At 43.5% G+C, this 24,934-nt stretch overlaps 1 protein-coding gene across 1 annotated transcript; it reads right to left on the bottom strand.

Annotated features, from left to right (window-relative positions):
• Positions 1-1,604: 1,604 nt before the first annotated feature.
• paplna (papilin a, proteoglycan-like sulfated glycoprotein) lies at positions 1,605-23,862 on the bottom strand. Its single transcript, XM_068718050.1, has 27 exons — positions 23,603-23,862; positions 21,297-21,359; positions 20,976-21,079; positions 17,855-17,915; positions 17,619-17,721; positions 17,314-17,444; positions 15,529-15,652; positions 15,281-15,361; positions 14,989-15,161; positions 13,978-14,101; positions 13,727-13,853; positions 11,881-12,085; positions 10,941-11,117; positions 10,650-10,800; positions 10,434-10,514; positions 9,145-9,340; positions 8,833-8,917; positions 8,589-8,715; positions 7,484-8,009; positions 5,513-5,671; positions 5,269-5,396; positions 4,078-4,132; positions 3,743-3,889; positions 3,346-3,473; positions 3,035-3,143; positions 2,752-2,927; positions 1,605-2,337 (listed from the first exon to the last, which is right to left on the bottom strand). The coding sequence occupies exons 2-27, from the start codon at positions 21,351-21,353 to the stop codon at positions 2,177-2,179; spliced, it is 3,696 nt and encodes a 1,231-aa protein (XP_068574151.1). The 5' UTR covers positions 21,354-21,359; positions 23,603-23,862; the 3' UTR covers positions 1,605-2,176.
• Between the last annotated feature and the right edge of the window lie 1,072 nt (positions 23,863-24,934).

The raw sequence follows: 24,934 nt of genomic DNA, 5'->3' as shown, positions 1-24,934 counted from the left end.
GACATTATTATTATTTTTAGATACATTATGGAAAATTTAAATTTAAGACTATCAAGATTTAGGGAAATAGTTCAAAAGGAGACATCCGCTTTTTGCAAATGTGCCCTTCATTTATTCTTTGGTAGTATTTTGTATTATTCATCCGACTCTGCAGTAATACATAAATGCAGTGCAGTAAATAGTACAATGGAGTAAAAGTTGCAGAAATTGTTAAGTACAAGTAGCTCAAACCTATAATCAAGAACATTTCTTGACTAAATGTAGTAGTTAGTTACTTTTCCAGCATTTCTCATCAAACTATAAATGTATTCTTCATCAGTTAAGACCCCATCACATCACTACAAACACCTTCTATTTCCTCCATTTGTTCCCTTAAAAAACATGTTTGTGTTCATTGTCACATAAACAGGAAACAAAGTGTGTGAGACCGCAACAGAAACGTGGTGTGTGTGTGTGTGTGTGTGTGTGTGTGTGTGTGTGTGTGTGTGTGTGTGTGTGTGTGTGTGTGTGTGTGTGTGTGTGTGTGTGTGAGTGTGTGTGTGTGAGACATCTGTGAGCTAGATAATTATATCTCCTCCTGTGAACCCTGACCTTTAGATTTATCTAGAAGCTGCTGGTGCTTATTTATAACTCAGTATTTGTAAGTCAGTATATTCATATCAGTAAGTATATTTCCAAAGTTAGTTACAAACTGTCTGATGAATTGAAACACACCTGTACTCTTTTACATCATCAGCTTATACTAACGTAATACATGAACTGTATCATGGGAAGTAAAACCAGAGGACAAAACACAAGCTGAGACACAGTGAATGCACACATTTGGTGTTGAAAGCTTCCAGTTTCATCACAAAAGATCAATACATGAAGCTAATATGTGACATTTTATTTCTTAAAGACGGATTTTCCAACAGACATAAACTCTATTTGAAACTTGGCCTGAAACTTTTAAAATAAATTAAGTTGCCCTTTTCCCACTGCGACGTGTATAAAAATGCAACCACTAATCTCCAAACAAAGCTCCCAGTTTCACCTTCAATACTATTTATGAAAAAACATAAAAAAAAGAAGTCACGTCATATGTCAGTATTGTCTTAGTTTGTTGTTTTCAATGGTACTTTATCTGAAGTACCTTCAGGCTGATTCTTGTGCTGCTGTAACATGTGAAAGTAAAGTCTTACCGTCTTTTCTCTCATCTCAAAGCTAACATTAATCCTCTGAGGAGGCATTTTAACAGATCACTTTTGAAAGCAATGGAGTTGTTCATGTAATCGTGAGTGAAACAGACCACCTGTGTTTAGACCGGTGACATCATCTGGTACACCTGATGTCAATCATCGAAAACACCTGGAACCTCCTGATGAAGGTTTCAGAGTCAAATTGAGAACTTGTAAACGACCACAGAGAACAATAAAATATCAGCCTGCTGCCATAAAACAATGGAAATACATGAAGGAATGTTAGCTGAGCGATATTCAATGACCGTTAACACAGTTCACAAACTACATGAGGCTGAATGAGACGTGTCATTTGTCACGTTGAGCGCCTCCTTGTGGTTCAAACATCCAATCACACAATAATCCAAACCCAACAACCGCTTTTATCAAAATATTATTTTTAATATCAAATAATTACATAAAAATAAACATTAGGAAGAGAAAATACAAGCTCTTTTTTTTTTATCAGTGAAATGCCAAAAATATTCATTAAAAACAGAGCAGTGGTCAAAACAGTTTAATTTCACTGGATTTACATGTCCAATCCTTTAAATGAAAAGTAGAAGAATTCTCTAGAAAACAGAGAACACGTACAGTAGGTCCAAAGAGAAAATAACTTATTTTAAAGACGTGGCGGAGGAAGAACGACAAAGAAAGTTTGATCACATTCAACAGACTCTCCAGGTTTACGTGGTGCGTTTAAGGCCCCTATTTAGTGTCTCCATATTCAGTGTTTAATGCAGCAGTGTACGAACAGACTCCCTGAACTCCAGGTTCACAGATTTAACAACATCTACTAGTAATCGGTCCCTTTTTCCGTTGCAGTTTTGAGTACTTTTGGCAAAAGTTCAGTGTTGGAAGTTTTTTTGTTTATAAATGCAGCTTCCATGTCTCAAACACTAGCCCTCGGTTGTCCCCTCTCCCACCCATCCCACAGTTTTTAAAAACCCTCTGCAGCTTTAGCCCAGACGACCGAACCTGTCTTTGCTCTGCGAGTGCCTGGTACAGCTGGCACAGCAGAAGCTGGAGTAGTACGAGTTGGAGCAAAGTCGGGCGTAAACTATCAGGTCGCAGTTGGCAAGATCAGGCTGGTCCACGCATTCTGGAGGCACATTGTCACCTGCAACAGAGACAAAAGACATTTAGTTTCGTACATTAAGGTCAATGACTTCCTCATGTCAGTCTTTTACACTTTTTTTGTTCACCTGCGTGGAACAGATCTGAGCTTTTTATGTTGTGTTGGCTGAAAAAGATGAGTTTTTTTTGTCCCCACATCACTGAAAATATCACCCTCGTTGGTCCGGTTCCAGATCAATAAATTGCTGCCCACATCTCCAATTTCTTTCAGAGATTCAAATAGTAGAAGTTGTAATAATGAAGGGAAATGAAGTGGCAATTCAGTCAGAGTTTAAACCGTCTTTCTTTTCTAATAAACCAAAAACTAATTCTCATCTAGGTATGAAAGCTCACAAACAGCCTCTCGATCACATGATGTATATTCTGGAGGACGGCTGCGTCAGATGATCGTCCTCACCTTGTTGCGTGTCTTTAATGACTCTAACTTCAGCCGTGGCGCTCACAGAGTAGATGCCGGTGTAAGCGTTGCAGGTGTACGTGCCCTCGTCTGAAGGCTTCACGTTGTTCAGGATCAGGCTGCCGTCAGAGGACGTCAGGATGTTACGACCGTCTGGACGCACTGGTACACCGTTTCTGTGGTAAAGACAGGAGAGAGACAGTTAGAGGCCCGTGAGCGTTGTGCACCTTCTTTTACCAACTCAGCTGTTGAAAAAGTCAGACAGATTATACTTATGATTTACCTGGACCAGCCTATGTTGACGTTGTCTCCTGACACCACGCAGGGGAGCAGAGCTCTGCTGCCTTCAGACACCTGGATGTTATTAGGAGCTGTGGTGATCTTCAGGTCGGCTGGACAACAGCAACAGAAAAAAAAAAATCTGATAAAAGGGATTTTTTTCAAAAAAAATCCTCACAAACACCCAGTGAATTATGCTGCATATCCTTCGTCTATTTCACGACGTTCACAAATACCGACCTCTGCTGGTGCTGAAGTGAAATTACAGCAGCATCAGAACAGAGGGCCAGTGATCCATAAAACAATAAAAGTCACCTTGGACTCTGAGCTGCAGCTGTCGCTGCTCCAGCTGCTGCTGAGAGGAGGCCGTGCACGTGTAGACGCCGGCGTCTGCAGACTTCAGAGAGCCGATGGTCAGAGTGCCATCGGAATGTTGGGTGAACCTGCAACGACGCGGCAGCGAGTCAAGACACCTGTTCGCACTGCCGACCACGACATCACAGCACAAAACGTCCGTATATATACGTCTACAATAGTTTCTAGATGAACCTTAGGCGAAAATACTTAAATACAAATAAATGTCCTGCATTCAAAAACCTTATTTTAGTATTATTACACGTTGCACATCACACAACTCCCATTATCCTTCTCTCTAGAAAGTTCCTTGGAATCACAGTCGGTGCATGAATCAGCGGAGCAGTGTGACGGTTACCTGGGGTCACTGAGGGCGAGTCCATCTTTGGTCCACTGGATGCTGACGGACTGAAGTGCTGACGGAGGGACGATCGTGCAGGACAGTCTGGCAGTTTGTCCGGCTCGCGTCTCCAGCAAAGACGAGCTCGACCGCTCGATACTGAAGCTGAGAGGAAATGACAGAGACAGTTTCATCGTTTAATGCAGCTACATGTTACAGAGGACATTGGAAAGACTACAAATGTTAAGCTTTACTGATTTTGGTGTTTTGTATCTTTAATCTTCAATTTCTCTTCTTTATATTTTCAGGACGACAGAGTTTTGTGTCTACAGAGAAAGAGGGATTGTTCTTACCGAGGGAAAGGACCGTCTCCGGGCAGTGAGGTAGGAACCGGCTGAGATGATCCCACTATGACACACACACACACACACACACACACACACACACGATTGGGTCAATGCTCCTGTCATAATTCACTTACATAATGACACATTAACACATCATGCATAAAGACTGGCTAACTTTTTCAAGGTCAGCATGTTCTGACACCACCTCTGACATCATCTATGACATCAGCGTCGCCCTGATCTTCGGGATTTCCGTGTGACGGACTAATTGGGGTTAAAGTCGGTCAAATTAAGGTTTTGACCGAATCTGGCCCCAATTAGCCGAATGCACACCGGGAGAACGTTTTTTTCCTCAGAAGCTTTCTTTGAGTCCTCCGTTTACACACTGTTTGTATTCATACATGCCTAGTATTTGTAAAAAAAAAAAAAAATGTCTTTAGTGATTAACAAAAAAACAAATGAGGAATGATTAAAACAAATGTTGACAAAGTAAATTACTTCCATACTGCAGGTAAAAACTGCAGATTTCTGCTGACACTTTAGAGGAATTCTTGTAAAATGAATCTCCTGTGGTTTTATTAAATAAATGAAATGATCTAACAATGAAGCAAGGAATCTGTCTGTCTGTGTGTCTGTCTGTGTGTCTGTCTGTGTGTCTGTCTGTCTGTCTGTCTGTCTGTCTGTCTGTCTGTGTGTCCTTCGCATATCTCAAGAGCCGCTTATCCAATCTACTTCACACTTGGCGGGTGTATCGCTGGGGACCCAAGGGAGTGCTTTCTCAAATTTGGTGCAATTTGGACACGTGGCACGTTCAATATTAATACACTTTGAATAAACAAGCAAACAGCGCTCTGTGCAGCAGTGTGTGTGGAGTTTTAGGGCCCCTCGGACTGAGTTGTGGCAGGCTGGACTCAGTAAAATCTGCCCCTCGTGTTTTTTCTGTAAACCAGAGTGTATCATCCCGGTGCTTTTCTGATCGTGAGTAGCTGTGACTTGTGTGTGTGTGTGTGTGTGTGTGTGTGTGTGTGTGTGTGTATTATGTCATGGCATTACTCAAGACTCAAGAAAAACACAGTGTTGAGGGTGAAGTTGTTTGTATGAGCGACTCACGAGAAAGCAGCAACACCACAGGCCGAACTGAACAGGCATAGTTTTCAACTAACGCAACACTAGTTTCATACAAATGCACTGCTTCACCTGAGACAGACAGGTAAATGTAGCGGTGGTCTCTCTCCTGTTCACGAGTAGCCACACACAAGAACCAACCAGAGTCCAACTTAGAGAGAGGACCAACTAACAGGGAGCCGTTGGGCTGCTGGTGATGCCTAAAGAACACAGAGATAAAGAATAATCACAAACATTGACAGAAAAATGAAATATACTGTGTGTGTGTGTGTGTGTGTGTGTGTGTGTGTGTGTGTGTGTGTGTGTTTCTGCAGACCTGTAAGTTGACAGAGGGACGCCATCTCTTCTCCACTCGACATTGACAGTGGAGGACGGCGGCGGGCTGACTCTGCAGGGCAGCACAACTGTCTGGCCCACTAACGCTTCCACTGTGGAGGGGTCGGACTTATCGATGGTCACTTCTCCAAGGGTCAAACTGAGGAAACGGGAGGATACAAGCATAGAAGGAAGGAAGGAAGGAAAGTAGGAAAAAATAGGATGGAGGATCGGGAGGAAGTTGGAAGATTGAAGGGAGGGAGAGAAGGAAAGAGTCACTTTATGCTCCGCTGTTGGTACTTTTATTAGTAGTCACCAAAGCAAGCATAAAGATCGGCCCACAACCTGGCTTCAGAAGTTTTTCAGAGAGAAAAGACAGAGGGGAGACCCAGCTTTGGCACACAAAGGGCCCATGCAAAGTGAAAAGTGACGAGACAAAACAATGCAACCTTCACCCGCAAAACAGCTAATTATGCGCGCCACAAATCAAAGACAGATTTCCCAGAAAGAAGTGGACTAACAATGCCCCCCCGCCCCCCCCCCCCCCCCCCCCCCCCCCCGAAGACGTAGCTAATACACCAAACTACACGGATGTGGAGGTGGAGAAAGACAGAGTTTAGTGACAACACAAAACCAACAACATGGAGCGTCACAGCAGAACCTTTATTAGTTTGATCTAATTGACATCAAGGTGACAACACGAAGCACGAAGGTGGTGGACACAGTGAGGTAGCGGGAACAAATAAGCACAAGACGACGACCAACGTGAACTCCAGACAGACAGTGGAAAGTCCCAGAAGCATTGAAACAGAGGAGACGTCCATTTTAGGGTCGCTGTGAGGTTGTCGACTTCTCCAGACATTTTGTCGAGGTTAAAGGAAAAACACAAGGCGTTGCAAGCGTGAGAGTAAAAGCCTGTGGAGCTCAAGGTACAGTAGCACGGGTGTGGTTGAACTTTACAAAGCAAGGGGTTTAAGATTATATCAGCGTCACAAGAAGTCTGTGCGTTTACATACAGTGGAAAGAGCATGAAGCATAAAATAAAGCACATGTATAGAATACAATATAATAATATATAACGGGTTTAAAGAGTAACTTAACATCAGACTGTTTCACGGCCCTTCCTGGTTGAAAGTTTTGGGTTTGTTGCACCTGTTACGACACTAAGCGGTGATGTCATGATGTACCGACACACCCTGAAGTACTCTTCTACATCACTGCAGCGAAAACGAGCCTGTGGCTGTGTTTGAAATGGCATACTTACGTACTACATACTTACATAGTACACACTCAATCGGTGTGTACTGCATACTGCCTACTAAATGATGAAAAGGTGTGATTGTAACAGCAGACTGTTCACTGATGTATGATCAAGCGCACCCATACTTCGTGAGAGTAATATGTTAGTATGGGATTTTAAACGGAGCCATCCAGGAGCTGTTAAGTTACACTTTAAGTTTGTTAATTTAGTCTTAAAAGCTTGTTAAAGAAAGCAAGATTGACTATTTATCAAGTCTTCACTTTGATTTCTCAAATTACAGATGCTTCATTAGTAATTGATACATTTCACTGCAGAAATTAAAAAATAAGATTTAGTTCATATAATTAGAATTATGTGAACTGGTATCCTTCATTTAAAAAAAAAAAAAGTTGTATTTTTGAAAATATCATAATAATATCAATTCTGGATCTGGTTTGTATAAATTTGTGGTGCATGTAGGCTGGGAATATTTAGCACAATGATAAAAACAACTTTAACATTGATTCATCATCTTATTTTGGGGGGGAAGAGAAGGATGCACGTGATTTGTCTGCGGATGATGTTTCCTTCAGCTCACTCTTTGGCCCTCCTCACACTCACAGCAGGGCTGAGTGGACTGGGGCTCCGTCAGCAGGGGGAGGAAGGCTGTAAACGGCATTCTGGGGCCAGTGGAGGCGGTGCTGCGGCTCCCTGGGTCTTTCGGGGTCTTACCTCGCTGCTGGGCCGGTGTGCTGTGCATCGGCAGCAGGGAAAGGTCGGCGAGGGCGCAGGAAGACTCTGCCTCTGTGGGCATGGTTGGCGGCGCTTGTGGCCTGTCTGCCGGTGCTGCTGGTCGATCCTCCCTGGACCGTGAAAATCCTCCCCATGCTGCGTGACCCTCCACCTGTTGACCCTCCAGACGTGAATCCACCTGCTCCGGATGCTGTTCCTGCTCCAGATCTGGATCCACCTGCTCCGGATGCTGTTCCTGCTCCGGATGCGGTCCTTCCAGCGGTGGACTCTCTCCTAGAAGTCGGCTCCGCGGCGGAAGCGACCGGCCCCGGGCCCTGCTGGCTCGTTGCAGCCCCCCGGCAACCCCTCTGGCACTCGGCCCGGGTCATGAAGTTGTTGCTGTTGCCGTGGCAACCGCCGTACCAGAAGTGCATGCACTTGGAGGTGATGACGTCGTAGTAGTAGCGTGGCACCCAGCCGCTGCAGGAGCCGGCGGCGCGAGGCAGCGAGCAGATGGAGCGCTCGACTGCAGCAAAGAAACAGAGCAACATGAAGTCTCCAGGACTCACCGCTAACTTTTCCTGCACTTTCAGCTCTATCACATGGTCTTCATCAATGGACAGAGTTTGCTCAGTTGACATCATCGTCTGATGAAGAACATATGATTCAATTTAAAGCTACAGAACAAGCTAGTGAGGGGACCTGAGGTGGGATTGTTTTGTTAATAAACTACGACTTTTAAGATGAAGAATTCATTTTTTTACAAATATACATTAGATCCAAGTCCATGACCCGACAGACTGTAGACGAACAACACTTCTCTAACGCAACAGCTTTCATTACAAATTGGCACGACCAAGACTACAAATAGAAAACTGAAGAAGCGTTAACTTGAAAACTAGAATTCCTGGATCAACTGGGGATATTTGTGCAGGAAAAGTGAAGAATTTATATTTCCCCCTGCTTAAAATAATATTACTCATTTCTCATTTCCTGTTTTTTTACGTTAGTTGATACCTTTCTCTTCACAAATACAAGTTTAAGAACACACACACAAACTTAGATCAATGTGTAATAGTGTATTTGCAGCTGCTCAGTCTCTTACTGTGGTTGGGTGGGTTGGGGCAGCTCTCCCCGTTGGGTCCTCCTGCAGGTGTGGTGCGGTCATAACAGCACCCGTAGGTGGTGATGCGGCACTGCGCTGCATTCTCAGTGGGAAGAGAAGGAGCGGCCTGAGAAAACGTGACATCAAGAGATCAGAAGAACGGTTTCAGAGCCCGTCCGGTCACCACAGTAAAGAAGAGCTCGTCAGCGAGCATGTGACATAAATGAACTTGATGTTTGCTTACAGTGGGTGCCAGGGCCACGTACTCCATGCAGCCCTCCCTGTTGGGGCCACGAGCCGCCGTCACTCCGTCTTGGCAGCATCCGTAACTGACGGGAACAAACAATAAAACACTTTGTAATGAAGGTACAAAAATAACAAAAATGTGCAACTCTGGCATTTCTAAGAAAACCTCTGGTCACTTAGTGGTAACCGCTGCGATCACTTAGCGGTAACACCAAACAATCTGTGGTTAGAGGGCCATAAAAGTGACACCCGGACTCCAAAACAGGATCCATACGTTCCCTCGGCCAAATGACAGGTTGGAGCTGGATACCTGGTCTGGACGCAGTGTGGCTGGACAGGAGTGGGAGCTGGGACATGTGGGCAGCCCAGACCCTGGGGGCCCCCGGCTGAAGTGCGTCTGTCCGGGCAGCAGCCATAATAGGACTGGCTGCAGTGGAGGGCCGGGGCGGAGCCGTGAGGGTCGTGGACTGTGTTGGTCTGGCTCGGGTCCGTCTCCGGCCTGCGGGCTGCGATGAAACCGAGCGGGAGGCGAATTAACATACACACAAGACGACGCAAAGCGAAAGAGAAGTTCACACATCGCTTTGGAAATGTACAATGGAGTCTACGCTTTTGTGCTGGAGGCCACACAGTGAGGAAGCTGCAACACAAAAGACCAGAAAAAGGAAAAACACATACATACACAATTAACCAGAAACATTTGTTTATGGAAAGATGAAGCAGGGGTCAGAGGAGAATGAATTTGGGACAAGAAGTTCCAGCCGTCAGAATAAACAATCTCACAGGAAATGAACACACACAACTTGAAATTCTTGCTGCAGAATGCCAGAACATACCAAAAGCACAACAGCCGGCACTCGCACACTTCAGTGCTTCGGAAATATTTTAATCAGGCCAACAATGCCCACGGACCCCTGAAAACATGTCAATCAGGCCTGGATAATTAGTGCTGGGACAGGGGCTAGGATGGGGAGGGGGCTGATGGGCACAAAGTGACAGGAGTTATATCAGCAGAGAGGATGGGGTTCAGGGGAACTGAGGGGACGCAATTATTAGGGTGCAAACACACTTTTCGCTTTTTTTGTTTGGTTTTAACTAAAATGGAAAAGGTTGTTTTTTAAAATAAAACTTGCTGTTATAAATATCTTGTTAACACATATATCACTTGGTCTAAAATGCTTCATATGTTTTTTTCCAGAGAGTCACTGGTATAACTGTCATTAGAGGGATATTGCCGATGAGTTAAGCTTGGTCACGATCACGCAAAAAAAGGCGTTCATGCTCAACGCGCTGCCCGTTGCAGTATTGTCCAAAACACTAGAGGGCGTACAAACATGAACCAACCTCCACTATGCCGAGGAAGAATTGTATTGAACTGTAAACTTATATCTCATATTCATGGACTACTTTATTGCCTTCATATGAGCCCTGTAAAGTAAGAAGTCAAATATTAAATGCATTTTAATGAGACAAAGACAATTTGATTTGGCTGCTAAAATATTTACTCAAATGTAGATTTTTTGAAGACCTCCTATTTTGAAAGCGAGTATAAAGCAAGCTTTAAAGAGAAACAAATCGTTTCCAAAATTTGAGTCCAACCTGTCGCGTGGTCTGGCACATAAGGCTGGAAAACAGTCTGTGTGTTGTCGTGTCCTCGTGTGTCCTGGATGCTGGGAACCACTGCACCAAAAAAACACAACAAACACAAAACAATGAGAGCAGCTCAGCATACGGGGAAGGTGAGTGGTTGAAGTGTCTCTGTGAAGGCTGACGGTGACAGAAATGAAGATAGCGTGATGTGTTGCATGTTCTCACCCTGTGGGCTGTAGCAGGACTGGGCGTTGCAGCGCTCCACGGTGGAGGGTTTGGGGCTGGCGTTACATTGAACCACAGGGTACAGGTTCCTCTCTCGGTCGGAGCAGATCACCTGTCGCTCTCGTGAGCCGGACCCACAGCTCTTAGAGCACTGGAGGAAAAACCGAAAGAGATTCTAATCAGTGGAAACCGTCTACCTGAGAGAGACACGCATGCTTCACATTCAGCCGCAAATAACTGCACAGAGGCGCCCCGGTGTTGTTTGTGTCTGCCGGTCCCTATCGCACTCACCAGGCCCCATTCCCCGACGTGCCAGCTGATCTGTCTCAGGCAGGCCGCCATCTCACAAGGTCGGACGGCGGTCGGGCGGAGCAGCGTGCTGCAGGATGTTTCCTCCAGCCGCATTCCTCCTGAACCAACACAGGTGACTTCCCTGGTCTGCTCGCCTGAACCGCAAGTCACCGAGCACTGCAGACACGACAGCACAGAGTGCTCTTCAATGTGGAGTCGGAATGTTTGATAAAGTTTAAATAAAGTGCAAGAAAAGAAACTTTATGTGAAAAGACAAATCTGGACTTAAATCTGCAGCTTGTGTTTCTTAAGAGTCTGTAATTCTATCCGGTGCATCGAGTGTTTTATGCTTATAGGATTTTTCTGGCTTCAGTTTAAGAAACTGATGTAGTCTTGGCTTTACATCTAAGACGTTTGCATTTATGATTACAGTCAAGTCACAGAGCTAAGCATCTGATCTTCCTTATAGATAAATATGAGACAGACTAAGAGAAAAAAAAAGACATTTTCAAATTCTTCTTTGCTGCTGAAGTGATGGATATTTACTCTGCTGTATAAATTGGATTTTTGACCTGTTTTACACAATCTTTAGAACCTTTAAAAAGCTAGTAGCAAACTCACACATCTCATTGTCACGTGACCCATTTATTATCAGGTTCATTTTTCGATTTTCACTTATCTTCACTTTTACTTGGTCAACCACCTTTTAGCTGCATTCTTTTTAAATTAAACTTAATAAAAGAGTTAAAAAAAAAGTTCTTTATTCTGCAGCAGATTGAATATTTTTTTCACTCCAGTTGGAAGAAAAGAGCTTAAACTGTGATCTTAATATGCTAATAAACGTAGGTGTAAGTGCAAATAAAGCTCGCTGATCTTAGAATCTTGCGTTTGGCTCAAATTGTCTCATTTCATTTGACCTCCGGTCTGGTGTTTCACTCACCGCGCTCCATCTGGTCACTTGATACTCTGCACACTTCTGCATGTTGCAGGTCTGCAGAGAGGGCGGTGCCTCGGCGTAGGCGGCGCAGACGACGTCTTCCACCACGCGGGGCCCCGCGGCATCATGGGAGACGCACTGCACGCTGCGCACCTGAGAGCCTCCGCCGCAGGTAACGGAGCAGGTGTTCCACTCTCCGGTTTTCCAGCTGGGAAAACCCCACGTGAGGAAGAGGAGAGAGAAGAATAACAGGAGGGTCAGAAAATGAAGAGAGCTTCAATGAGTAGTACAATGTGGGATGGAAATGTGAAACTCTGGGCAATCTAAAGCATCTCAGCCCCACTTCGTATTCTTCTTGTCAATGACTTTCACATACAAATTCTTGGCAGACTGCAGCATTAAAGAGCAACTTAACCAACAGTCAAACTTATTTATTACGATGTAAAACAAGAAACAGCTCTTAAAACTGGAGAAGCTGGACGCAGATCAATTAGTCATTTTGGCTCGATTAAAAACTTTAAATGATGGATTGAGAACTAAAGATGTATTTCACTTCCTATCAGCAAATTGATGAATCGACTAACGGCCCCGGTTACAAGCACTCTGTGGATCTGATACACATCAGTGGTTTTGGAATAAAACCCTCTAGGGTATAAAAGGATGCATCGTTTTAACAAAGCTACTACAATAACTTCTAAACTACTAGACGCGATCATGTTAAAAACAACACATCCTTTTTTGGAGATTGCAGCGGAGAACACTCCAGACCAACAAGCTCACGTTGTACCTCTGCCCCAACTGTTAGCGCACACATACACGAACCTCAACTGTTCCTGGTCTATATCTTTCAATTGAGGGATAAAGAGGGTGCAGTCAGCGTCCCCCGAGCTTCTTAAACATCTCAGGTTTCTGAGCAGCAGCATCAAAGAAAAGAAGCAGGAAATACCAGAGAGTCACTGACTGAAGCCCCGGCTATTTACTACCACACTCACTGCTGCTGTGTCCCATTCAGATGTACACAATCCCCAACACCACCACCCCCCCGCATGACGACCTTTAACCTTTAACGAGCATGTCACAACACACCAGCTACGCTAACGCACAGAGAGCTTTTATACGGTTTGCTAAAGCGATCAGGCAGCAGCCCAGCTCAGCGATCAGGTACAGGGGCCACAGGTTGGGAGGTTAAAGGAGGAGGAGGAGGAGGAGGAGGTTTCTTTGATGGAAATCGCCTTGTCTCCCTGGAGAGAGACGTCAAGTGTGTCCAAGACGAATGAGGATCATTAAAAGGCTGAAAGGAGATCTCTGAGCTGGACAGTTGCCTTCGTTCTCACCCCACATGGAGGAACGAGGTTTTGCGCTAAACACAGATGCTATAGAGTCAAACACATCTGAAGGGGGAGAGTTCTGAATTTTTTTTTGGCACATAGCTAAAGATTTTTTTCGTTTTCCAGGTGTCAATATGAAGTGTAGAATGGATATTATTGAAGAGAAATACTAAATGCATGCTCTGAAAATGAGAGAATATAATGACTAAATGATTAAGATCTCCCCCTGTGTTTGCTAAAGCTCTAAACACTACGACTACAGAGCCCGAGTTACCTGAACACATAGGCTCTGGGCCTTTTTGAGGATCTCCACAACTGTGGTGGATACAGGTACGCCATCCTTTCAGACAGTCACAACACACCAACAACAGTCAACAAGCTGCTGCTTTTTCCACTTTTACGAGCACAAACAACAAAAAGCAACACTCCCAAAGGAACAAAATGAAATCTGGATGCTGTTAAAAATTCTGCCGAAGTCCACTGAAATGTCCCATTTTTACAGGTGAAATTTGAGTGTTTACCTGCGGATCTGTGGGCACGCATGAGGGTTGCATGTACGGTTGGTCTGTGGTCTCGGCAGAGATGCACAGAGATAGTCGGGGTAGGACTCGTTGTCGATGGTGCAGAAGGACAAACGAGACTGGTAGCCTGGCGACGGTAAAGAATGAGAACTGTCATTTTACAAGACGCAGGTGAAGAAAAGCGTTAAACAAGTTCTGGTCTGCATTCGTAGATGTTCAAATTATTGACTGTGTTTATCTGAGACTCTGACCTGATCCACACTCTTTGCTGCAGGAAGACCAAGATCCAAAACTCCAGTAGTAGCCCTGTCTGGAGCGTCCATTGGGAAGATAAAATTCATACTCCACTCCTTGGTTTGGCTCCTGGCTGATCAGCTGAGAGGAGAGGGTTGGGACATAAAGATTAAACTCCATTGATAAAGATTGAGATCAGTCGCTTCTGATTGTTTGCTAGTCTGTCCAAAACTTTGGTCCAAAGGCCAGATTCCTGGTCCTTAGAGGACGAACCCTCAATGTCACCAACGTCTTGAAAAATTCTCTTTGACCAAGACAACGTATTTATCAGGTCTCCCATGAGTGTACTAGGTATATTATTAATTCATGGTCCCCAGAGGTTGAATCCTAATGTTTTTTTAATGTTTCTGAAATTAGGCTCAAATTCCTACTTGTCCATCGGATATCAAATAATAAATATATCGCAATAAAATGTCCAGAAGGATGAATCCATTAGATTTGAAAGACTCAACTGCAACCAATATGTTGCTCAATCTGTCCGAACGAATGAACGATTTGTAGCTTTTGCAGGACATTAACTCTGCTTCAGAGATTTGAGTTAAACAAGCTGTGAACACAACACTGGAATGTTGTCACCTTTCAAGTTCATATGGAAAAATGTTAGTTGCCTGCAATGTTTAAAAATCCAATAAAGCAACAATTTGTGTCCAACTGATGAACGTCAATTCAATATTTACTCTCCTGTTAGCTCTGTTGAGCTCTCCACTAACTTCCGAGTTGCTAACTTTGTCTATATTCTGTTTGTTGCTGAGCAGGTAGCATAGGATGGTTTTAAAAACTTCTTTAGCTGCCGGCTGTGGGCGAAAACTGGACTATTTGAACAGTGAGAGTGAAGAAAAACAGGAAAGTTGCATTACATTACATGGTCATCTGGTCCTTTGTTATTCTAAAAAAATATTGATTATATCAGCTTTAAGGAAAGATTTTGAGCTAAACATTTGACAGACAAAGAAAATAATCAATGTTACCTCAACAACCAGGGGTTCGGTGGTGGGGCCGCGGCCGATGATGGTTTCGGGGACGTTGTCACCCTCAGCTCCCCGCTGGTAGTACAGCACAGTCCCAGCGATGGGTGTCGCCCTGGAAAACTCAATTACCCAGTGGCCATTGAGGTAGTACTCACCACGCAGGTTCTTGATAGCTGGCCGTGCACAGAGGTCACAGTCATTGTACGTACAGAATACAATCAGAAAAGTGCGTACAGGCTGTAAACTATTCCTCCCGGTCCTCTAATAGTCCGTTTTCTGGAAACAAACTCACCAATATAGTTGCGAGTGGCCACTGTTTCTCTGATGCTGATGGTGGTGGCTCCAACAGGGATGATGAACATCTGGTTGTAGCCTGAGATGAAAATGAGATGCAATTCATTTCACACACACACACACACACACGATCTACGAAATGCTGCAAACTCAGATGAAAGAAATCAGAGCTTTCTGGTACCTCAGCGACAGATAAATCAAATGAGATGATTGAAAACAGCTGGTAGTTATGAATGTGCAGCGTACCGGTTGGCAGGTCGCGTACAGAGAAGCTGTTCTTGACTTGGGAGCAGGACTGTCCGTTGCCCCCACACTGCAGGCAGGGGTCTTCCTGCTGAAGAGACTCCAACGTGTTGTCACAGCCGAGACGCTGAGGAGGGAAGAAGAAGGGAAACATTTTATCAGAAAGAATGTTGGTGCCAGAGACTTGTAGAGAGGTGGGGCTGATATTGGCCTTTTTGAAAAGATGATCTAAACAATACAAGACCTGGTTTAACAAGGTGAAGGAACCTGTGTGGAAAGCATGACTATGCAGACATGTAACACAGATAATCCACATTTTCAAAGTTTGCAGAACCTTCAAAAAGAATTGAATTCATCTTTCGTTCCTCTTCACTGTAACAAATCCAACAGCTGTGCACCTGTAGGTATCGTAATGATAACACACACGGTGGCTTTTTTTACATCGAGTAAAGAATATCAACTCTAAAAAAAAGAAAAAGTGCAGATAAAAAGTGTGCTGAGACAACTTTACTACATAAACCCTCAGAAAGGCAAGAGTCCAGTCCCAGAATTGCCGGTTTTCGCAGCCAAACCAAACCGAAACAAGACCTGATTTAACAAGATGTAAGAACCTGCGTTGCACGCATGACTGTGCAGATATGTGCAGATATGTGTATTTATATCGGTCTCCAGAAATCCAACAGCTGTGCTTTTACAGGTATGATAAAACCCACATAATGTTTATTTAAGTGCGAGGTGGCCGAGCAAAGAATATAAACACAAAAATAAAAAATTGCACATAAAAAATGTGTTGCATCAACTTTACTACATAAACATCTCAAACGGGCAAAAGTCTTAGCCACAGAATTGCCGGTTTCAGTCGCCAAACTAAACCAATACAAGACCAGGTTTAACGAGGCGTAAGAGAAAAGTAGACCTGTGGGAACACAATGTTTCTGTGAAAGTATCAATCCCAAAAACCACGCAGCAAAAATCTGGAGCTGGAGGTTAAATACGTGAAGGTTTAAAAAGCAAAGGAACAATAAGGTTCAGAAATAAGACATGAGAACAGAGTGGGTTTGGGACAGCTGCTCCCCACAGAGCAGGTGATGAAGACATGAAGTCAGAGGTTAAATAGTGGAGGTGTTTCATGAGGAAAAGGTTGCTGCGATAATTACATGAGATCAGAACAAGTGTTTGATATTACCACATAGTGAAACTAATCCTTCACCCTGCTGCTCAGCTCCTCTCACTGTGTCCACTCTGGTTAGTGAAACCCTGTAAACCCTCTGAGCCCCTGACATGTTTCATTCCTGCGACTTTGATTCAATAATAAAATGACGGATGGACACACTGATCGGGTCGTTGGATCAAATCCGCAGCGCCGATGAGACGAGCGGTTGCATTTCTGTTCGAAACGGAGCGTAATCGTTGAACATGCACTGCTTCACCTCGGCGTTTCAGCGAAGTTCTATCCGAGGACGGGGTCAGACGGAGAGCAGCATGCGTGGAACTAAAGTTCTGTCACAAAGGTCTACTGATTAATAATAATGATATTTATAAGGAGATTAAAAAAACCTAGAAAACTCCTTAATCAAATTATTGGTCAAGGGTCACGAAATAATGATGCGCTACTGAGAGTTTGCTCTTTTAGCCACAAACTAGCTTTAGGGAGCTGTAAGGATGATGCATTGTTGTAGCCAAACAGTTGGCAGCAGAAGTTGATAATGGTTCAAACTGAAAAATAATGATGTTAGAAAAAGGTGGAATTATCATTAGACGTCGCTCGTCTCATTTTTAGCAGCCTACCTTGCAGACTCCCTCCACACAAACGTCCCTCCGTCCTGGGTGACAGGGCGTCCCATCCACCACAGAGCTGCGGTGACGATAGAAGAAGTTTTCTCCTCTCGGCATGCAGTTCAGCTCACAGGGGTTCTCAGCTGTCAGGAGACACAAGCTTCAGTTTAGAATGAAGTTCATTTACCAATTTGACCTCAATTCATTGATGTTACACGGCCGTGGCACCTTAGTATATGTGTGTTTATATGTGTCTAAGCGGGGTTTTGGAGCCCATTATATGCTCTTGCAAATACTACTTTTACTTTGCTTCTGACCTCCATAATAAGGGAGCCACTTGTAGAGTTTCCCCTGGAAGTTAGTGCCATCAAACTGGGAGCACTGCTCTTCACGGAAATCCTTGGATCCCTCGGGACAGTCCTGAGCGGAGAACAAAGTTAAATATCCTTCAATCAAATATAATCAAAACCAAATATATCTGTTTTATTTAATTAAGGAAGACACACAATTAAAAAAAGTAATACATTGTTTCAGGTTTGTTTTATTTGTTCACCTGGATGTTGCAGGTGCGGTAAGACTTGTCTGGTCCCACACAGTTGTGTCCTCCATCAGCCCTGTGTGTAGAAAGCAGAGCGTCAATATGAGACTCTATGATGTTTTTACAGATTAAACCTGAAGCTTGACCTGATGTGGAGGCAGCATTTTCCACATTATCGTCTTAAAACACAGAGACGAGAGGAAAAGTAATCTGTGATGTCTTGTGTGATTTATCTTTGTGAGCTTTAGATGATTTAAAGAGGTACTCCAGAGATTGAGTATTGCACTTTGTATACAGTCGGGGGATCTGTTAGAGACATATTTAACAAAGGAGGGTGAAAAGTGAAGCAGATCTCCTGACTGTTAGTCCCTAAGATAGAAAAAGCTCTAAAAACGCTGGATCCTACATGTCCAATAATGACTACAGTTTGTAACTCAAGCTTTCTGTGTTTTTTACTTTTTTAGGTAAGATGACATTAGCATGGCGACATTTTACAACTGCTTTCACGAGGAATGCCCCTTTAAGCCACGAATATGTGTTTGCATTTGCCTTATTGGTGCTGTAGAAAATCCCCTTTTGCGTTCGTTAAAACTTCATGGGTCATCACTGTAACACAAACAGATAATGACTAGGCGAGGCACGTATAAAAATGTCAGCTCAGACTTTCTAAATGACAAGTTTCAGACATTAAGTGGCATTCCTCTTTAATCTCTCTGCATGTAATAAAAAGAAAACGAGCTCTCAGCATCAGGAGAAGCCTCAACATCGTCACCGTTGAGCCCAAAACTAGCACAAACATCCGTGCGTGCGTTGCTGAACCGTGAGACAGCGGATTGTTTCGCCATCCTCCCTAGCAGCCGCGCTGATAACTCATGATTAAGTCGCCTCAAAAAGTACCTGCCCTTAAGCTTTAAAAACAAGACACGCTCCTGTCAGCACGCCAAACCCAAACTAAAACGTGTCCAAACACTCTGCGGCAGCATCCAGCCTTCAACTTTTCAACTTTGGACTGGAAAAATAAACATTCGGAGCATCAAACTGTATTTATAAATTAAAATGGCACAAAACAGAAAAGCTACATTAATGATCGCAGACAATTGAAATAGATTATATCCCATGAGGTGAGGTCATTTTATGCTAAAATGGGAGTTCCTGTAAAGCACCCAACGAGTCAACAGAAGTTTAATCATAGTAGTTAAAGGTGTGATTCTGGCAGACAAGATATGACAGAGTTCATCCAAATAGGTAGCAGTGGGCGGGACTTCTTCCCTGTTATTCATCATTGAGCTACAGACGGGAAACAGACTCACTGACAGACAGTCTGAGTCATCAACTGACTGACTGGACATGTTGGAAACCATGCATCTTACACAGATCAGTGGAAAACACCAAACATCACCAACCCTACAGAGATCTATCAGGACAAAACTGCATTGTCCTGCAGTTTCTCCTTCCCATGAATGCAACACAATATGAATCAGAAAACTGTTTGGACACGTTAAAGAAACAGCTCATTATAGAAACGTTCTGCCTGGTGGGCAAAACAAATCAAATATGTCCTGTTATTGCTCAATAAGACACACCCATATTTAAGTGAGTATTTTAGGGACACAGAGATTGTAAACACAGCAAACACAGAGGATGAAGGATGACAGACGACATGTATCTGAAATCTGTAGTTACTGCTTACATCACATTCAAAACACATATTTAAAGATACCAGAGACTCCCAAACTAAAAAATGAATGAGCCTCTGGTCACATTTCAGATGTCTATGAGTCGTTTGCAGCTCCAGAATTCTCCTTTAAACTTCTCTGGTTGTTTCATTTATATTAACAGTTTGAGTTGCAACATTTTACAACAAAAGCACAAAAAACATTAAATAGAACATGTTTTTTTTTTTTTAATCTTTCAATCATGTCTTCACCCTTCAGAGTTAACTTGTGACCCACTGGAGAGAGCAACTGGACCAAACTACCAAACTGTATTTGAAACTATAACTACATAACAATAAAAAGCATTAAGTCATTAAAATCTAATAGTGCCATAATTAATCATATATCAAACATAATTGGACATTTTTCTGCAGAATGAGTACATTTACTTTTGATGATTTAAGTAGATTTAGCTATTCTCTTGTCTACACTACAGGATTTTGAGAGACTTGAACACAGCGCTTCCCCCCTCATGAGCACAGATCACTTTATGGGTTACATGAGGCAACACGCCGGCTGGATTCCAGCTCTGAATATCTACAATGTAAGCTGACAACAACACTCCTCACTCGGCCCTGTGCAGTCAGAGGTTACAAAACAGCCTATAAATGGACAAAACCATATTTAAAGAAATTATACTTAAATAAAAAAAAAAAGGTGTGCGGCAGAGTGATCCTCACAAGCAGCCAACACCCAGGAAAGAGAAGTCCTTTTAATATTAAAGGGCCCCTCCCTGCAGTCTGCTCTGCATGCAAGACAAGCCCAGGTCCTCCTGACTTCAAGGCATTCTTTTACGATCAAGATACAGTCTGTGAACCATGAACCTCTCAATTAGCTTCATTCACAACCTGTGTGTGTGTGTGTGTGTGTGTGTGTGTGTGTGTGTGTGTGTGTGTGTGTGTGTGTGTGTGTGTGTGTTCAGGGACTCACAATGAGCTGAGAGGGTCAAAGAGAGGCAGACTGGGGGTGCATGTGTTTATACAGGCATGTTTCTGTAAATGTAGGTGCATTAAAGATAGGAAGGCAGGTAGGTAGATAGGTAGGTAGGAGGGTAGGAGGGTAGGTAGGTAGGTTGGGTAGGTAGGTTGGTAAGTAGATAGGCAAGTAGATAAGTAGGTGGGTAGGTAGGCAAGTAGCTAAGTAGGTAGGTAGGTAGGTAGGTGGGTAGGTAGGTAGGTAGGTAGGTAGGTGGGTAGGTAGATAGGTAGGTAGGTAGGTGGGTAGGTAGATAGGTAGGTAGGTAGGTAGGTCGGTAGGTAGGAGGGTAGGTAGGTAGGTGGGTAGGTAGGTAGGTCGGTAGGTAGGAGGGTAGGTAGGTAGGTGGGTAGATAGGTAGGTAGGTGGGTAGGTAGGTCGGTAGGTAGGAGGGTAGGTAGGTAGGTAGCTAGCTAGCTACTTAGCTAGGTAGGTAGGAGACGTACCTGAGTGTGACACAGCGTCTGGTTCTCATGGTCACTCCGCTGCCACAGCTCCGGCTGCATTCTCCATAAGGACCCCATGAGTCCCAGTGATCCACACTGGGCACCTGGACACAACACACCAGTTATACACTCATCATAAAGTAAACAAACAACAACATGAACCTTGTAATAATGCTTTAACTTTGCCTTCAAACCAAATCTCATTCAGACATTACATTTTTTGATTGTTTTGTCAACCAAATGTAACTGATAATACTTGTATATTTTCATTCATTCAGTGTTTGTTATTAGAGTGAATTTCTTCATCCACTGGGAGTTTACCATGAGCACTGGAGCCAACAGCAGCTGGAGGGTTACCAGAGGCAGGAGCATCTTCATTGTTCCCTGGAAAAGAAAAAAAAGAAGAAGAGACGTCAAGAGTTAGTCACTGTGACTAATCGAGGCTTTTACACATTGAGCAACAAGCCGGGGCAACAAGAGCGGAAACTGAAACTGATGGGAGACAGGATAACAGGACCTATGAGGGCAGAAAGACACTTCTCCTCATCTGAACCAACAACACAAAACAATAAAAAAAACACAAAGTATCAGCCTCAGTTTTGGCTCACAGTCAGTTTTGTTGCCCTGCAGCGTTTCCTGAAATATCGTCAAGTATATAAATCAGTTCTAAATCAGAGTGTGGTAATGGTTTTGTTGAAGCAGCTCATCAAGCTGAAGGTACACAGAGATGGATGATTCAACAGTGAGTTCTGTGGTTTGGTCTGCAGCCATCGACCACAGCAGGTAATCAACAGCTGCATCTGTGGTTGCAGTTAGTAAAGTTTATGTCTGATGATGGATTTAACGCTCCAACAAATATAACACAGCATGTACAATAAGTCCTAATGATGTGCTGAAATGTATCATCATCAACGCTTAATTTAAAGCCACACCTCTGTAAGGAAAAGCCTTTATGTGAGATCACTAAACAGCAGCCTTATGACTTCCCTCCGCTGTCTCATCACTTAATTGCTTCACTGAGCTAAAAACGTCTCCTTTGTTGCATGTGGAGAAGCTGTTTGTTTGTTTTCTTGCACCCCTGAGAGAGAGAGAGAGAGAGAGAGAGAGAGAGAGAGAGAGAGAGCGAGAGAGAGAGCGAGAGAGAGAGAGAGAGAGAGAGAGAGAGAGAGAGAGAGAAAGAGAGAGAGAAAGAGAGAGAGAGAGAGAGAGAGAGAGAGAGAGAGAGAGAGAGAGAGAGAGAGAGAGAAAGAGAAGGGGGTCGGCTGGAGCAGCCAAACCACCTCTGACCCCGTCTGCCATGATGACCGGATGTCCCAGCAGTGAGGACCGTTAAACCCAACCGTCAACAGCCAAGAAGTCAGAGGAGAGGTTATGTCAGACAGAGAGGAGAGAAGACAGGCAGTCAGCATGTCTGATCCGTCTCAAACACAAACACACTCGCTGCAACAAACGCCCAGAATTGAGCAACATAATGGAGTCATCATCACTGAGTGGTAATCCTCTGTGAGGGCATCTCAATAACTTTACAGATACAGTATTAAGGCTGCTAATGACCAGAGCTGCCCTAATACTTAACACTGATACATAATGAATCTGTTGGCTGTTTTCTAACATCAATCAATGAATCGTTTAGTCCATAAAATGTCAGCAAATTGTGATACATGCATGTTTCCAGAACTCAAATTGCATGTTTTGTTTGGCCAAAATCAAAAAATGTTAATTACACAATTGAAACACAAACAGAGAAAAGGTGTCAAATCCTGATATTTGAGATGGAAGATGTGACATTTTTGCTTGTTTAATGACTTTAAATTAAATTGAAGGCCAAAATTGTGCATTGTATGCCCATCAACAAATGCACTAACTGAAAACTGTCCTTAAATGTCTGAGTTATGTGTTTTAGTTCAGATACAAATCAGTGTTTGGCCCTTAAGAAGACGCTGAAGAAAAGCTCCTGAACTGGTGCTGCAGACATGTTGAAGTCATCCCATACTTTAAAGAATACATTAAAGAAAGTCGTGCTAAGCAGGAACACCCCATCAAAGTCACCAGCTCGTCACATTTTAGGCAGGAATCAGCAAACTTTTTTTTTTTGCTAGATAAATGACCTGCATTAATAATCGCCTATATTCATCTGTCCTCTCATTTTGATGATATTCTTCACCCTGAGCATAATCAACATCTAAATAAATCATTTTGGAGATTCCTGCATCTCTCACCAACTCATAAAGCCTTTCTCCTCAGGCTATACAAGCTTTATTCCACACAGATTACCAATTATTCGTTAGTCAGTGAGGGCAAGCAGAGTCTTGTGTTCTGTACACTGGCACCTGGTCAGTTTGGAAAATCATCATGAAAACAATCTATTAAAAGTAAAAGATGTATGTTGTATTGCCTGCGTTATTTCATTTCCTCCCCTGAAGTTGTGGTTTATTCTAACTTTATTAAATCTCTATAATATTCTAGATTAGGTTTTTTTTTCTATAAACTATAAACTTTCTTATTTCTCATCTCCTCTGATGAATATTTCCGTCTTCCACAGAGAAAAAAGAAAGGATTAGTCCTCCAAAAAAAATGCTGTTATTTAAAAGAAATGAGACTTAAGAAGAATCATCGGAACTACTCACCGTGTTTGGTGGCTTTAAATGCGGTTTCTTGGAGTCCAAAACCGCCGGTGGATCCTTGCGGAGGACCGTGCGTCACGCAGCAGGACTGACAGCTGGTTTCTCTCCGGGAGCTTTGACTTGAAGTCTGAAAAGTTGTGCAGAGTCCTGGATATATGAGGAGGGTTATCTGGCTGCGACCCTTTGTCTCTCTCCCTGCCTCTCTCTCTCTCTCTCTCTCTCTCTCTCTCTCTCTCTCTCTTTTTATCTAGAGCTGTCTTGCGTCCAACAGGAAACCGACCAGGAGCAGCAACAGAAGAGAAAGTCCTCTCGGGTTGAACCTCCTCCGCGGCGTCAGAGGCGCGCTTTTTTAACCAGCAGCTCCCGCGAGCCCCTCCTGACAGCGATGGGGTTCCTTCACGCGCAGCCTGTAATTTAAGCCTGTAAAAATAACAGTTAATCAACGTGGCCGTTTGTTGTAAGGTCCCCGTGAGCAAAATGTCCTCCATGGTTTATTCCCACTTTGCTATATGTCATTATAATGTTCTCCCACTCTATACGTCCATGTAATACCAGGGTAACCGTCCAAAGACATCTCCTGTAAAGCTTCTGGGTCTAATGTGAAAGGAAAGGTTGTAATCTTTAGCTGAAATGGACCCCAAATGTTAAATGACTTTGTCAGAAGAGAAGATTGTATGTTCGGTAGCACTCAATATGATGATTTAACCCTTTTGGTTTTACTTTCTCCTCATTTATAGGTGTTCAAACAAGAGAATACACCTGAAAAAGTTGTAGTTTTGTTGTGTTGGACAAAGTGAAATGTGTACCTGATGAGTAGGGCATCGGCATGTTTTAAAATTCATCATAACTGCACCAAATTTCACAGCAATCCATTCACTAGTTGGTCAAATATTTTGATGAAAATCAAAGATTGTAGTCCTAATAGAGGCGCTAGAGGAAAAGAGCTACATCTGTAGGATTCATCCTCTGGGGACCATAAACCCTAACCCTCATGACAGCGGTGGACCAACCATCAGACATCGCCGTTCCTGGAGACAATAACAATGATAATTGCAAAATCAGCATTGTTTATCCCTTTTTAAATATTCTTTCTTTTCTTTTTACCGTATTAAAAAGCACAAGTAGATTCTTCCCTTTGACACAAACTGGGTGTGCTAACTGCGCTAACCGTGCTGAGAGAGCTAACAGTGTTTAACCTGAGCGGGAACTGGAGGGTCGGTGTTATACGCTTCCGCGACGACACCGTCGGTCCGGATGGTGTTGTAAGCCGTAGCCGCCGCATGAGCACAGTGCACTGCGGCGGCCATCAGCTAGCCAGAGGCACAACAGAGAACA

The sequence above is a fragment of the Cebidichthys violaceus genome, unplaced genomic scaffold (genome assembly GCF_023349555.1).
Source record: "Cebidichthys violaceus isolate CVI_PGR_0920_01 unplaced genomic scaffold, fCebVio1.0.p SCAF_22, whole genome shotgun sequence".
Taxonomy (NCBI): domain Eukaryota; kingdom Metazoa; phylum Chordata; class Actinopteri; order Perciformes; family Stichaeidae; genus Cebidichthys; species Cebidichthys violaceus.
This window is presented reverse-complemented; position numbering and strand designations above follow the sequence as displayed.